The following is a 13,850-nucleotide window of genomic DNA, read 5'->3' as shown; positions in this document are numbered from 1 at the left end:
CTCCATGCATATTCCTGATTAATCTCCTCGATCACACACCTGTAGCACACAGTGATTTAGTATGACGGTATTTTCCTAACAAGCTGCAGTTTCATCCCTCAGGGCTTACCTGCGAGAGGGTGGCAGTTGATAAGCTGCATCTGCCTTCTTTGTGACCTTTTTCTGTCTAAAATACTTCATCACACTATAGCTGTCTGTTTTATGGTTGATTTTATTATTTTGCACTGTGACTGTTGCAAACGTGTCCATCATGCAATGTAATTGACTTTTACAACACAGTCCCTTGAGACTCGCAGTTTATGTCTTTGCTGAGATACGAGAGGAATCCACAGTCACAGAGAGGTTGAGAGTTTATAATCTGAATGCTGTATTCGATTTTGATCCCTTTTCTTTTATTTCTCTTTGTCTACCCGCTAGTTGCATTCTCTGGACTCGGCTTCACCTCCTTCTACCTGGCGGGGAAGCTGCAGTGTTTTACAGATCAGGGTCGAGGGCGTAGCTGGCGTCTCTGTGCTATGGTGTTGCCTCTCTACAGCGCCATGATGATTGCATTGTCCCGGACCTGTGACTACAAACACCACTGGCAAGGTCTGCCTACATGTAACAGCTCAGACACATGAATATGATTCCTCTGCATTAATCAAAATAACTGTCCAAAAAAGAAAAAAGCTGTTTTTTTTAAAAAACTTACATTGAGTACAATCTGCTTGTCTCAGCCAGAGATGGATTGCTGTGCAGAACTCTGTTTCAATCACACCTGGCTCAAGGCGCTCTTAGATTGATTATACAGATCATTTATAAGGCAAACTCGGGGTGATGCTCATTTCAAACAGCTGTACTGCTGTAATCACATTTTTAACTTAATCAGCATGGCTGACAAATCAAGCAAAGGCTAAAGAACTGAGCAGTAAATCATGCTGGGCAGCCTGCTTATTTCCCCAACAGACCGAAAATTGTGTCTTATAAGGCTGTTTTCTGTCTGCCACAGCATAATGGCAGGTTTTGATACTCTGACAAGTGCCTTAGATGACAGTGAGGTGGCATTTAATTCAGCAGCCTGGGAAAAAATTTATAATTAAAAGCTTCAGTTTTGCATATCTGGCCCGAAAGAGCTGGAAGGAGACTTGGGAGGGACAGAGGGAAGAGAATGCATATGTGGGCGGGTGTGGGAGAGAATATGTGGTAATATGGTGACAGCTCTGTCATATGGTGTTAATTAGCTTTAGTGAGCCATATGTTCCTGGAGAGCAGGGCAGCTACAAAACGGACAACTCTTTTAACAACTAGGCAGTGCCGGACCTAGCACATTCAGTGCCCAAGATAAGCCTACCCTGACAACACCCCCTTACCCCCACCCCACACAAAAATAAAATTATTATGATATATTTAAAATGTATTGATTTTATTACAAACAAGAACCAGAGCTAATGAGAAATAAAAATAAATACAAGATGTGCAGGTTGGCAGATTTTGTCTTTTTGTGTACTTTTCTGTACTGCACCCAGATGGTTTTTGCCCTTTCATTTTCTTTTACTCTAGTGCTCACCAAAAAACATCTTACTCCACCGTACCCATCAATTTTCTAGCATGTACTGACTTTTATGATCACTCACTAACAAGCACATTATCATGAACTGCATTGCCAGGACTGGAGGTGGTAACACTTCTACAGACTAACAGTTAGCAATCATTTTTACGTAGTGGGGGGGTGGGGGTGCTATTTTGGCATCCTGATGCCACATATAGGAAGATCCGCCTCTGCAGCCGGGATTTTATTTACATCAAAAGTGCAACACATATAGCAACTGAAGGCAAGCCAGCAGCTTTCTCAGTCCTCACAGTATTTCTTAGCTAGACACATACTTTTTCCTCCTCCCTCTCCCCGGCAGACTGTAAGTAAGCAGCGATGGTGCAGCCCATTAAACTCGAGGGGGTCCCAATCTGTGCTCAGTGTAAACACAAGCTGGGAGCCCCCATTAGCCTGGCTGCTGAGCCATGCTTGATGGATTCTAATATTCTCACCATCCCGTTGCACTTTGGAGGTGCGGTCTCTTCTCCCGGGGGAAAAGGCAGGGCTTCCAATCACTGTCTCAATGAGGCCACCAAACTAATATATTGCATCAAGTCACAGTCTATTAAATTCAGTTGACAGGAGTCGATGAAACATTCACAGAGCAAGCTCATGCATTGTACAGTTTATGAATGGTGGAAATCGATGTTATACTATATTTCATTTCACCCAGAAGGAGGAAAATAAAGGGAGTATGGTGAGCCCTATGGAAAGACATAATTTTGATATCATGGAATCCTCCACTTCAGCTGTTCCAGCCACCAGCTGGCCATGTCATTTTGATCTATACCCAGCAATATAGGCTTAATATTCACCATGGCAGTGTGATATTATATGATGTATTATGGCTTAAAGGGGGGCAGGTATAATACGAAACTATTCAGCGCAGATGACAAAATGACAGAGACAGCCTGTCCAGAGGCAAGTTAGCCCAGTGCTCAGTAGAACAGATTCATCGCTTTGCCTCTCAGTTTACTTTCATCACACTCTAAACGAGCCAAGCATGATGAATGCTCACTGGAACACTATTGCACACACAGTACAGTAATGCCTAATTGTTCTCATTCCAAGAGCAGGTGTTATTTTTCTTCCTCCACATGGGCTAAAATAACTAAAGACGCATACCTTTAAATGTGTGTGTTTTTGTAACTTTGCAGACGCCTTTGTTGGAGGAGTGATCGGGTTGCTGTTCGCGTACATCTGCTATCGCCAGCACTACCCACCCTTTCTGCACACGGACTGCCACCTGCCTTATGCCAGTCTGGCTGCTGCTGCTGCCCAAACGCCCTTGCATCCCCAGGATGACCCACAGCCCACTGACAATGCCACCACCCTTCCCCTGGAGGGCTTGACTGAAGGGCCAGTATGACTAGTGGCCACCACCGAGACTCCCCCCAACACCCTCACCAAGCCACCGAGCCCACCTCCCCATCCCCAGTGACTGACTGGCTCTTGTATACATTCCAGTGGACAATTATACACCTCAGCCCATCTCCTGTTGCACCCTGTCTCGGTGACACCTGCATTCTTTTTTTTTATTATTTTTTTTTTATATCTGGTTCTTGCTCAGCAGGCGTGAAAGTCTATATTTAGATGTGATGTATGAGAGGAACCCATGAATATGGGACATCGCCTCTGAGAGGGAAGAAGGAAAAACATGTTGAAAACCTAAGGAAACACGTCTTACTAATGGTTGTGAACGAAGATGAAAATATTGCCAGTTTTTACTGGAGTTCTTTTTTTCTTTTTGCTTAATGAGAAATGTGGTTTGCCGGTTGTTGGAGTATATTTAATGTTTGGCTGTTAAAGGATTGGGACAGTAAATTAGGGAGACCCTGATAAATCCCATGAAATGTCACAGCAATCAAACCATGAAATCAAACCAGATAAACTATTAGAATATAATATGTTATATGTCACACTTTGAAACAAATTATGGGATTTGATAGCAGCTAGTCATGCCAGAAATCTAGTGACTTTCTCTGTTTCATTTAGACTTTTAGATGCCCACTGCATCTTTAGAGGACACCAATGTGATGATTTAAAGGGGACCTATTATCGTATTCCTCATTTCCCTCACATATATGATGTCACAAAGTTGGATGTTCATATTAAATGGGGCGAAAGTTTAAAATAACTAGGTTAACCTATGTAAAAGTAATTCCTGAGAGCAAAAACCTCAGCCTTCAATATTTTGCTTCCAATGTTTGTTTTTCTTTCTTTGAAGAGAAGACAAGCTGATGTCAGCTTGTGACAGATTTCTTTATGTGGTCATCTGCTTCAGGCCCGTTATTGAAGTGTTTATTTTACGTGATACGGGTTATTTTACCCTCATACAACGGTTGGTATGATATCTTACGAAAATGCACATACAACGGTTCACATGATATCTAACAAATTTTGGCGTCACAAATGACGTTATGTACTTAACATAAAATTACACTGGTTAGGTTTAGGAAGAGAAACAAAGCTACAGTGTACCTAAAAATAAGTCAAAGCTCACTTTGTTTTATCACAGTCCCAAACACTGGTCCCCTGGGGGAAAGTCCTTTGTAGTTTGACCCTTCCACCACCCTAACCTGGCTCCATACACAGTCTTTTAGTCTTTGTATTTAGTCTTTATTTACTCCTGTCAGTTCATGCTCACGTGATCACAGGCTTCCTGATAACATGGGATATACACAAATTACCGGCTCGTTTTGTACATATATGTACAAACCTGTAACTTCATACTAACGTCAAAAAAATGTGTCATCTTAGTTGCCAATGTTCTTAATTTCTCCCTGATTTTGGATCACATCCCTTTTGGAGCATGTCCTGTTGTGTATAGAAGCTATTATTGGTGATTTCTTTCACAGTAGAAAGTGCTGCTATACTCCATTCAGTCACTCCCTGGCTGCAATGATGGTGAAGAGATGCAGAGATGCTGAAGACCAGGACAGGCTAACCAGTCAGAGCAGACTGGGCTTTTTCTCGAGGGGTGCTTAAAGGGGCAGGCACTAAAACCGAGCATTTCAGACAGAGGGTGAATACAGGTGTTAGAGCACAGACAGTATGAGGAAAATAAAATGTTTTTTAAAAGCATGCAAAACTGTTCTAGTGGAAACTCAACATACAAGCATGAGCCTAAAAATGAGCATAATAGGTCCCCTTTTAAACCCAAGAACTTGAGGCACTGCTCTATTCATACCTCCTCTGCTCTTGGTCACTCTTGGTCTTCCAGTGCAACAAAATTCCAGATGTATAACCAATACATTAGCGAAAAGCATTGGTCCATGTTGAGGACAGTATTCATTGTTCCCCACCTTTACTCTTCTATATCCACCCATTTTTTTATATTCCATTTCCTCCCATTCTCTCAGGGCTTGTATAGCTTTCCAGTGCAATCCTGCATATCACCTCTTCCCCATTCCTCTTCCTCTCCTTGTCACCATTCAACTTTATTTTCTCACAAGCCCTGCATTTAACACATGCTCCCAAAGGTTACACGGGGACATGAACCCAAATTGTAGCTCATTGAGTGCAGTCTATAACAGGCAGGTGGGAATGACGTGGTGGAAGTGTGTCTGGACAGGCACAAACTCCAATCTGATCCTGCATTAATCCTCATTAAGGGAGGTCAGCGGCTCCTGCTTATGAGCGCATTAGGACTATATGAGGTGCCCCACGGACTGCCCGAGCATTTCAGATGGCTTTCAGCCCACTGAAGCCCCACAAATAGACAATCTCGCATTCAGGAGACGACAGGCCTGAACCCGGGGCAGCGATTGTGATGTATTATTCATCCATTAATGTTCCATTATTTATTAATATTTCCAGCCTTAATTTAGGGTAAGCACGTCGAGACAAACACCAAAGATTTGTAGCTTTCTTCCTGCTTAGGTTATTCGTTATGCCCTGTTATGCTTTATTGAATGAGATGACACATAGCAAGATAACTGGTTCCCTATCATCAACAAAGCAATTTGTAGCCTCTTACAAAGTGTTGTTAAAAAGGATGTATCATTTTGTTGCCTTGGTTACTATGTCTTTTTTGCCATTGCTGTGACATGAATGGGAAGGTGCAGTCTTATCTTACCTTTAACCCGACCAAGCTTCATAGGAAGGCAATGATTATATATTTGCACTGAAAAGTGAAGGGTGAAAAACAGGAAATAGCACATCAAAACAGCATGATATGAAACGAGCAGCAAGCCAAATGTAGAAGATCATTTTGTTATTTTATTATCTTGTCAGAATGTTAGTCAAGCCTATTTGTATATTTGTTATCACTGTCAAAAGATCACACGTTTTTGTAAAAGGCAACAGTTGAAACAGCCGCATCTTCAGCTGCTGTTTGCTTAAATAGACATAGCAAAGCTTCCTTCTTTTCAAAACTCTTTAAACATCATTTACTCAAATTAGCCACAATCAAGCCTCTGTCACTATTGCAACCCATTGGCAGCTTCTTACAACTGTGTGTGTGTGTGTGTGTGTGTGTGTGTGTGTGTGTGTGTGTGCGTGAAGGTTTCGACAAGACTTATCCAGCACGGATGCAATACAAAATGAAACTTTACAAAGAATGAGCCTTTCAGCAGAGAGGAAAAAGGTGCTCGACTCTGCACATCAGACTCTGTGACGGGACTTAATGAGACTCTGAGAGTTGACTGGAGAGAAACTTGTAACCTCCTCGCTGGTTCAACAAGTCCTTCAGCACCTGGAGATCTGTGACTGTGAGATTTTTGACATCTTTGAGGAAGATTTGGAGATGATTGTGACACAGATGCATTATGTTCTGTAGACCTGCATTAGTGTGACATGGCAGCCTGATGTTTGTACTTTGTCATTTAGTATTATCCTATTAGATGGTGCAGTGTATAATGGGGAAAAAATGTTGTTCAGACGTTATGTCCGTATCAGTATTTTCACTTTATTTTTCCGTCAAATCATTCCATGATTTGTTTTAATTTGGTGCTATAGACACTTTTGTAGCAGTAGTTGTTTTTTTTCAAATGGTGAATGTGTCATTTTGAAAGGAAAGCTCAATAATTTTCTACAGAAAAAAATATTATAAGGTACATATTTTTCTTTTTTCAAATCGGATGCTCAAAGGCAACCGGTGCTTGTTATTCTGTGTATTTTTCTTTTCATGTCATTTCACCTTCCCAAGGACTGAAGGGATAAAAGTAACTAAAAAATAAGAATAATTAAATAATTATCAATTATAATGAATAGATGTCTGAAGAAAAAAAAAAGAGTCGACTTAAGAATCTTTGTTCATGGCATGCCAGTTCCATTTGTGAGAAAAGACTTGTTTTCTATGAATAAGCATGTCTGGCCTTGAGAACTCTTTGAGCTGTGTTTTGCTGTTTATATACTTTATGTACAATAAAGGACTGCAGCTGTGTGAAATTTGTCCATGAAGAAAACAAAGGAGCCTAATGTATCTTGTCAAAGTGTGATCGTTGGAGCCTACGTTTGTTGCTATGACGGGAATTCTGAGCCGCTTCACTTGGAGTCAACACATCACTGGAAACACATTAAGGTTTGAGGATGTTAATATGAAAAATGTCCGCCCTGTAATCAGAGCATAGGTATTACTACATTAGTCCTTATTATATGCAAATGAACAACTTGACATGACTGTTTGAAAGAGCTATATCCCAAGTTTAGTTCAATGAATTTATGCTTCAACAAACCTGCTGTCAGACTGCACAGTGCTACTGCGGCAGCTGAGCGCGCGCGTGTGTGTGTGTGTGTGTGAGTGTAACTCTGTGCTAAGTGTGTGTTGTGCTTTTCTGCATCAGTTGTGTTGCATTTGTTCAGAGAGTTTCCAATAAACGTGTGTATGCTTAAGACTGCCTGTCGCTTTTCATATCAGTATTTCATCAGGCCGTTGGCAAGGACATCTCCTGAGCTGAGGAAAGTTTCTGTTTAAAGACATTTGTTCCTGATAACACCACTACTTTGAAGTTAGAATGTTATCTATTATGTACTTGAGAAAGTTAACTTTTTAGAGTAGTGTTTTTTATACCTATTAGAGATGGCAATGTTAGTGTCTCAGTCAGTCAGTTCACTATGGTGCAGACTGAAATATCGAAATAATTGTATGGTATGGACAGCCTTGAAAATGAATAGAGATATTCACTGTACATAGACAATAAATTCCACTGACATTCATGATCCCATGGCTTTTTATCCAGCGCCATCTTCATGTCAGATTTTTAGCTTGCTAATGTTTTCAGTATTTACTGTTAATTGGCAAATGTTAGCATTAAAAGAACCAGGGTGGTGTGCCTGGTGAATATTAGCTGTAAGCATGTTGATGTCAAAGTTAAAACTCTTCCAATATTTTGGTTTAAGCCTATAACCTACAGAAGCATTATGCCTTTGCTTTGTTTTTCCGAATTAAACGTATATATGCAGGATAGCTGGTAAATGTATGCAAACATGCTCCCCAATGAAAGTGAAAGTGAAAGCAGGCCCAGATTTGCTCTTGTTTGGTGTTTCGCCTATAGACTATAAAATAATTGATTTAGCCACTGTGACATCACCCATTTACCATATTTGGACAAGAGGGCGGCCACCCTTAAATATGCATGAATGTATGTGTTGAAGATGAGTTACATAAAAGCTAATCCCCCCCAAACAGTTTTCATGAAGGAGGAAATTTGCTATAGAGACTGTTTTTTGTAGCAGGCTGTAAACATGTTTATTTCTCCTGTTAAGTTGGACATTTTCTGTGGGGATTGACTTGCTTCTGGAGCCAGCCTGAAGTGGCTGTTCAAAGGAACTGAGCGTAGTATTAGCTCAGGCAGGACACTATGTCAACCTCAGCTCACATCCCTGCTACATCGACTGATCTCAAGCAGCCCAGTCAACTGATTGAGCAGCTGATTGATTGAAGTGAGTCAGCTGATAGATCACATGATCCCTTTCTATGCAATCAACTGGCGAATCTCATTCAGGGTGCCCTATTTACACTGCTTTGGCCTGCCTACTGTTGCTGCTTCCTTTGCAAGCTGCTTTGCAACCCGCCTCCACCCCAGCTCCTTCTTTTCATGCTGTGTCTGACTTATCAATGTCATTTCTGTTTGTCAGTGATGCTGCTCTGTTCTGTTCCCGGGGGGTCTTTGCTGCTGCTTTCCCTGCCTTAGGCTTTTCATGTAGGCGCATGGAAGGGCAGGGAGGTTTGTTCTCTCCGCCTAAGGTGTACTCTCTCCACCTCAGGCTTTCTGCATAGGCCTAGGAAAACCAGAGCACAGCTATATTGCCAAATATAATACTGCAAATCGAAATTGTTTTCTTTGACTAAATTGGTCCTGACTGAACTGCAGTTTTTGACACTTCTGCATTGGCTTCATTTTTCAGCTCCAGTGGTTGCGGCTTGGTTTCACCTTGTTATAATAGCAATTTTTTCTGCGCTGTGCTTTGTGGATGCCTGCTGCTTAGGGTCTGGCACTTGGTCACTACCATTTCATAAAGCCCCCACCTCACCTGAGCGCTTGGGGGCATGCCCATACACATCCCGAAAACACAAAATAAGAAGAAAATAACAACAATAAAGGCAGAAGGCAGAGTATCTGGAAGAAAATGCACCACCACACACTTCTAGTGGATCATAAGTAATGATTGAAAGAGATTATCTTTGTATGAGTCTATTGCTTTTTAGGAAAATCCTGCATAGTATATCATTAATGAGATTATTATATCAGGATTCTGAGAAAAGCTTTTATAAATAGAAATGCTCTTTTTTTCTGAATTGACATGATAATCTAATAAATTCAGTAAAACAAGCAGAATTTTTTCCCCAAGTGAATACATTACACTTCCATAATAACCATCAGTCTCTACTATACTTTGTGTTGTGTGTGAATTAGCAAATTATAGCATGCTAAAAGAAAACTAAGAATGAACTAAGAATGAATCAGCAACTTGGTAATGTCATTGTGAGCATGTTGGCATGCTGACGTTAGCATTTATCTTGAGGCACAGCCATGCCTAAGTAGCTGCAGCACCACAGAGCCATCAACATGGCTGTCGACTCTTAGTCTTGGTAATTTGAAATAAGTTCAGTAATTCAGTTATTCTGAAGGGCTGAAAATTGAATCCCTGAATGTTTTCAAGCAGGCTTTTAACCTCATGGCCTTGTTACTGATGAAAATGATTCCTGCTAAATAACTAGACAAAGGCACCACCGATCAATAGGGTTGGTACTCTGAGACACCTGCCCTCTTCGGCTGATAGCAAACTGTGTGATGTGTGTTTCAATCAGACCAACAGCCACCTCTGGAGCAAGTGGAGAAAGTTGCTTTGCTGGGAGAGCCTTGTAGAACCTGAAATATCCTTGTTTCAGCTCACACTTAAAACTAAATGGCTCCAAATATCCATTCGGTGACATAATTTATAAGACAGGGTTCTCATGTTGACGGTTTGAAGACCTAATGTCTTTCAGTTTAGTCTTTGTTTCCAAACAGTTGTACCAGAGTCTTTCTACACCTGGCAAATATCACTTTTACTTTATTTGGAGTTGACACTGAATCGTTAAAATGGCATAACATTTCCTGAGAGTCTGGGCTCCTGTTAGGTATTACAGATATTGTAGTTTCAAGGCACATTGAGCACTCACAAAACACTAAAACACCCACATAGCAGCAATTACAGACAGACCATTGTTGCTCCTCACACTGAAACCTTACGAGAACCCACGTCTTGTGAGATTATGTGCTCTGCTGAGGTAAATTATGCACAAAATACACTGCTTGTTCAGCATTGCAGAAAAGGGGCCTGCCAGTTACACATTTGTTTGCCTTGGAAACAGAGGAGATGGTTTCCTTTCTGTATTTGAGTGATTAGAGTGCTCAGTGAAAGGCAAGTGTGTCATCCCTCAAAACATCCATATTGTTTTCCTGTCAAGGGCAGCTCCTCGCCTCTGGATGAGCGGTGCCATTATGGCAGTCAAATCAACCTGGATCTAATGCATCAACAGTCAGCTGGCATCTAATATCACTTAACATTGCAATACCCTTCAAGACGCTGCACATAATATTCCATCACACTAAAGGGGTGTTTAAATAGAGATTTCATGAACCTGCGGTTACATTACATTGTAGTTAACAGTCCACACCATGAGGAAACAGCGGTGTGTAACATGGTAATTAGATATTATAAATGATTCCAGGGGAGCTAATGCTTTGCAACTTGGTGCAAGAATATTTTTCAGGCAAATGTATTTGTTAGACCTGTTGCTTTGGTGCAATCAGGCAGTGCTACACCGAGCCTACTAAGTGCTGCAGCCATTTCACTGCTTAGCCTCAGATAAGCCTTATCACATATTTTAGCATTCTTATGTAGTCTTATTTTCACATAAAAAAGTATTTGAAGGTCAATAACCAGTGGTGTACAGTGATTAAGTACATTAACCTAAGTATGACAAATTTGAGGTACTTGTACTTTACTTATTTATTAATTTTTATTTTCTGCTACTTTATGCTTCTACTCCACTACATCTCAGAGGGCAATATTGTACTTTTTACTCCACTATAGCTTTAGCAACTTTTCAGATTGAGATTAATAATCCAATATACAATCAACAAATAAACCAACTATGATGTAATTATGATAAAACCTCATTGATCCTCAGGGTGGAAATTTACAAACTGCCAAGCAGTACCATATTAAGTAAATAAAATGAGCTCCACCTTTACCAGCTGCAACATTTTAGTGATCGAGATATTAATGTATCAATAATTATCATCCAAAATTTTAATATACATGAAATGGGCCATTCTGCATAGTCAGTAGCTAATTTTACATTTTGTATTTTATTTACACTTGTGCCTTTACTTAAGTACAATTGTCAATGCAAAACTTTTATTCATTCATTCATTCATCTTCTAACCGCTTCATCCTCTTGAGGGTCGCGGGGGGGCTGGAGCCTATCCCAGCTACATTGGGCGAGAGGCAGGGTACACCCTGGACAGGTCGCCAGACTATCGCAGGGCTGACACATAGAGACAAACAACCATTCACGCTCACATTCACACCTACGGACAATTTAGAGTCACCAATTAACCTAGTCCCCAATCTGCATGTCTTTGGACTGTGGGAGGAAGCCGGAGTGCCCGGAGAGAACCCACGCTGACACGGGGAGAACATGCAAACTCCACACAGAAGGGCTCCCACGCCCGGGATCGAACCGGCAACCCTCTTGCTGTGAGGCGAGAGTGCTAACCACCACACCACCGTGCCGCCCGCAAAACTTTTACTTGTAAAATAATATTTTTATGCTGTATTACTACTTTTTCTTAAGTACAAGATCTCTTTTTGTCCAACACTGTCAATACCCAGCCATTCTGTTCCCAATGCAATCCCTGGCTGATGGCTCATACTGTGTGTGTGTGTGTGTGTGTGTGTGTGTGTGTGTGTGTGGGTGGGTGGGTGGGTGGGGCACCTGGGGGCTGTCTGGTGTGTGTGCTTGCACATGTTAGGCCCAAACGGCAACCTCCAGGGCTGACAAGTGAAGCCAACGCGGAAGTGCCAAAAACTGCAATTCATCGACTGGCCACTTGGGGCTGGTTGCAAAACTGAGCAAATTCTCATCGTCGTACTCGTTGTCCTCCGCTTATCTGGGTCCGGGTCGCAGGGGCAGCAGCCTCAGCAAAGAAGCCCAGACAGTCCTCTCCCCAGCCACTTCTGTCAGCTCTTCCGCGGGAACCCCGAGGCGTTCCCAGGCCAGCCGGGTGATGTAATCCCTCCAGCGTGTTCTGGGGCGGCCCCGAGGTATTCTGGGGCGGCCCCGAGGTGAGCAAATTTCCATAGACAAATGTGATTTAAAACTACATTTATACTGTATATTCTGGGTGCTATATGTGCTTTTATTGAAAAACAAGAACTCATTTTAAAGTTTTTCCTTTGCAATCTCTCCCTTAGCACCTGGTGGGAAAACCCTATGCTGGCTGTGGTTGTAGTGGCTTATCTGTGTTTACAAATGTCTTGCTGTTAAATGTTTTACATACATTTAGAACATCTGGTGTAGATAAAGTTGTACTCCAGCAATTAAGTATTGGCCTTTCAGAAAGCATGGGGATTCACAAGTTGCTTTTAAAACACAAAATGAGGATGATTCATGAGTGCCTCAACTCTAACTTTACTGCTCACTATACAGTAAACTGCTGAGTGTCTATGAATTAATGAAAGATGAAGTGATTTTGTACACAACTGTTTTCACAGGCTGAGCAGTGTTTCCCATGATGAGTAAACTGATATCAATGGGTAAAATGAGTGGAATTCACCTTTAGATTTGAAAATGTTTTTGTTACACTAAACAAAGTTAAGCTTTGGATAAAACTTTTGGGATTAATAAAATCTTTCACAACCTCAGACTCATTTAAAGTTAGAAGTGTTTTTTTTTTTTCTCTTAAGTTTCCTACAGCAGTAAGTGGTAACGTAGCCACTGTGAGGAATTGTTTCATTACAACATAGGCTTTAAATAATGAATACTTTTTTCTCCCCTACTCCTCTAATTTGGTATTGTTCTTTTGACGAAATGCGACTTTTCTAAATAATGAATGGATCTGGATTCAGAGGAATGTGGCAAATAAAGGAGTCATCAGATTGGCTCATAATTAATGGATCAGCCAAGGAATGTGAGACTCATCTGTTAGAAGTCGCTTCTGTGGAGTTGTAACTGATATTGGAAAAACTTGATGAGCTCGATGGGGCTCCACAGAAATCAAAAGGTACGATTGAAATTTAAAAAAAATCTTGTACACTGGATATGTCAGTGGATATGTCGTTCACATGTTTACATTACTCAAGGCTCTTTCTGAATTGTGGCTTTTGGGCAAAGAAGTGTTTTAAATGTTCTTGGCTCTATGAATTCTTTATAGGTCTAACTCTGCAATAAAAAATCAGATTCAGATCTTTAAACACGCTGTAGATGCAGATTTCCATTAGGAGTCTGCAGGTTTGTGTGTTGATATGTACTGACAGCATTAAAAAGCCAATATGTGTTGTATTCAATATCTGTGTAGAAAAAGCTCTTCCTGTGAACATTTTGCAGTTATTATAAAATCTGTATATGTAAGGTAGCATGCACAATAGACCTCCAACTCAGCATGAATCACAGCCAGAGTAGAAGCTAACATTCATAATAGATCAATAGCAATGAAAAGACAGCTGTAGATGTACCTTTCATGCTCCTGTAAATTCCTCGGGGTACTGTGCTATATCGCAGAACTCAGAGATTTCTGTCATGTCTGCCTCATTAATACACAAACCACAGTTCTGTCAAAGTGCA

The 13,850-nt window shown here is 41.1% G+C and overlaps 1 protein-coding gene across 3 annotated transcripts in view; it reads left to right on the top strand.

Annotated features, from left to right (window-relative positions):
* Positions 1–6,073, top strand: part of plpp4 (phospholipid phosphatase 4) — a 62,963-nt gene extending 56,890 nt beyond the window's left edge. For 2 of the 3 annotated variants that reach the window (XM_049600978.1, XM_049600976.1), the window contains exons 6-7: positions 418–588; positions 2,728–6,073. In XM_049600978.1, the coding sequence (XP_049456935.1) occupies positions 418–588; positions 2,728–2,939 (383 nt within the window). In that variant the 3' untranslated portion in view covers positions 2,940–6,073. The remainder of the gene's footprint in view (positions 1–417; positions 589–2,727) is intronic. The other variant, XM_049600977.1, reaches the window with a different exon arrangement.
* Positions 6,074–13,850: the final 7,777 nt, after the last annotated feature.

The sequence above is a fragment of the Epinephelus fuscoguttatus genome, linkage group LG16, assembly GCF_011397635.1.
Source record: "Epinephelus fuscoguttatus linkage group LG16, E.fuscoguttatus.final_Chr_v1".
NCBI classification, from domain to species: domain Eukaryota; kingdom Metazoa; phylum Chordata; class Actinopteri; order Perciformes; family Serranidae; genus Epinephelus; species Epinephelus fuscoguttatus.
Note: the sequence above shows the minus strand (reverse complement) of the source record. Positions and strands in the feature narration are given on the sequence as shown.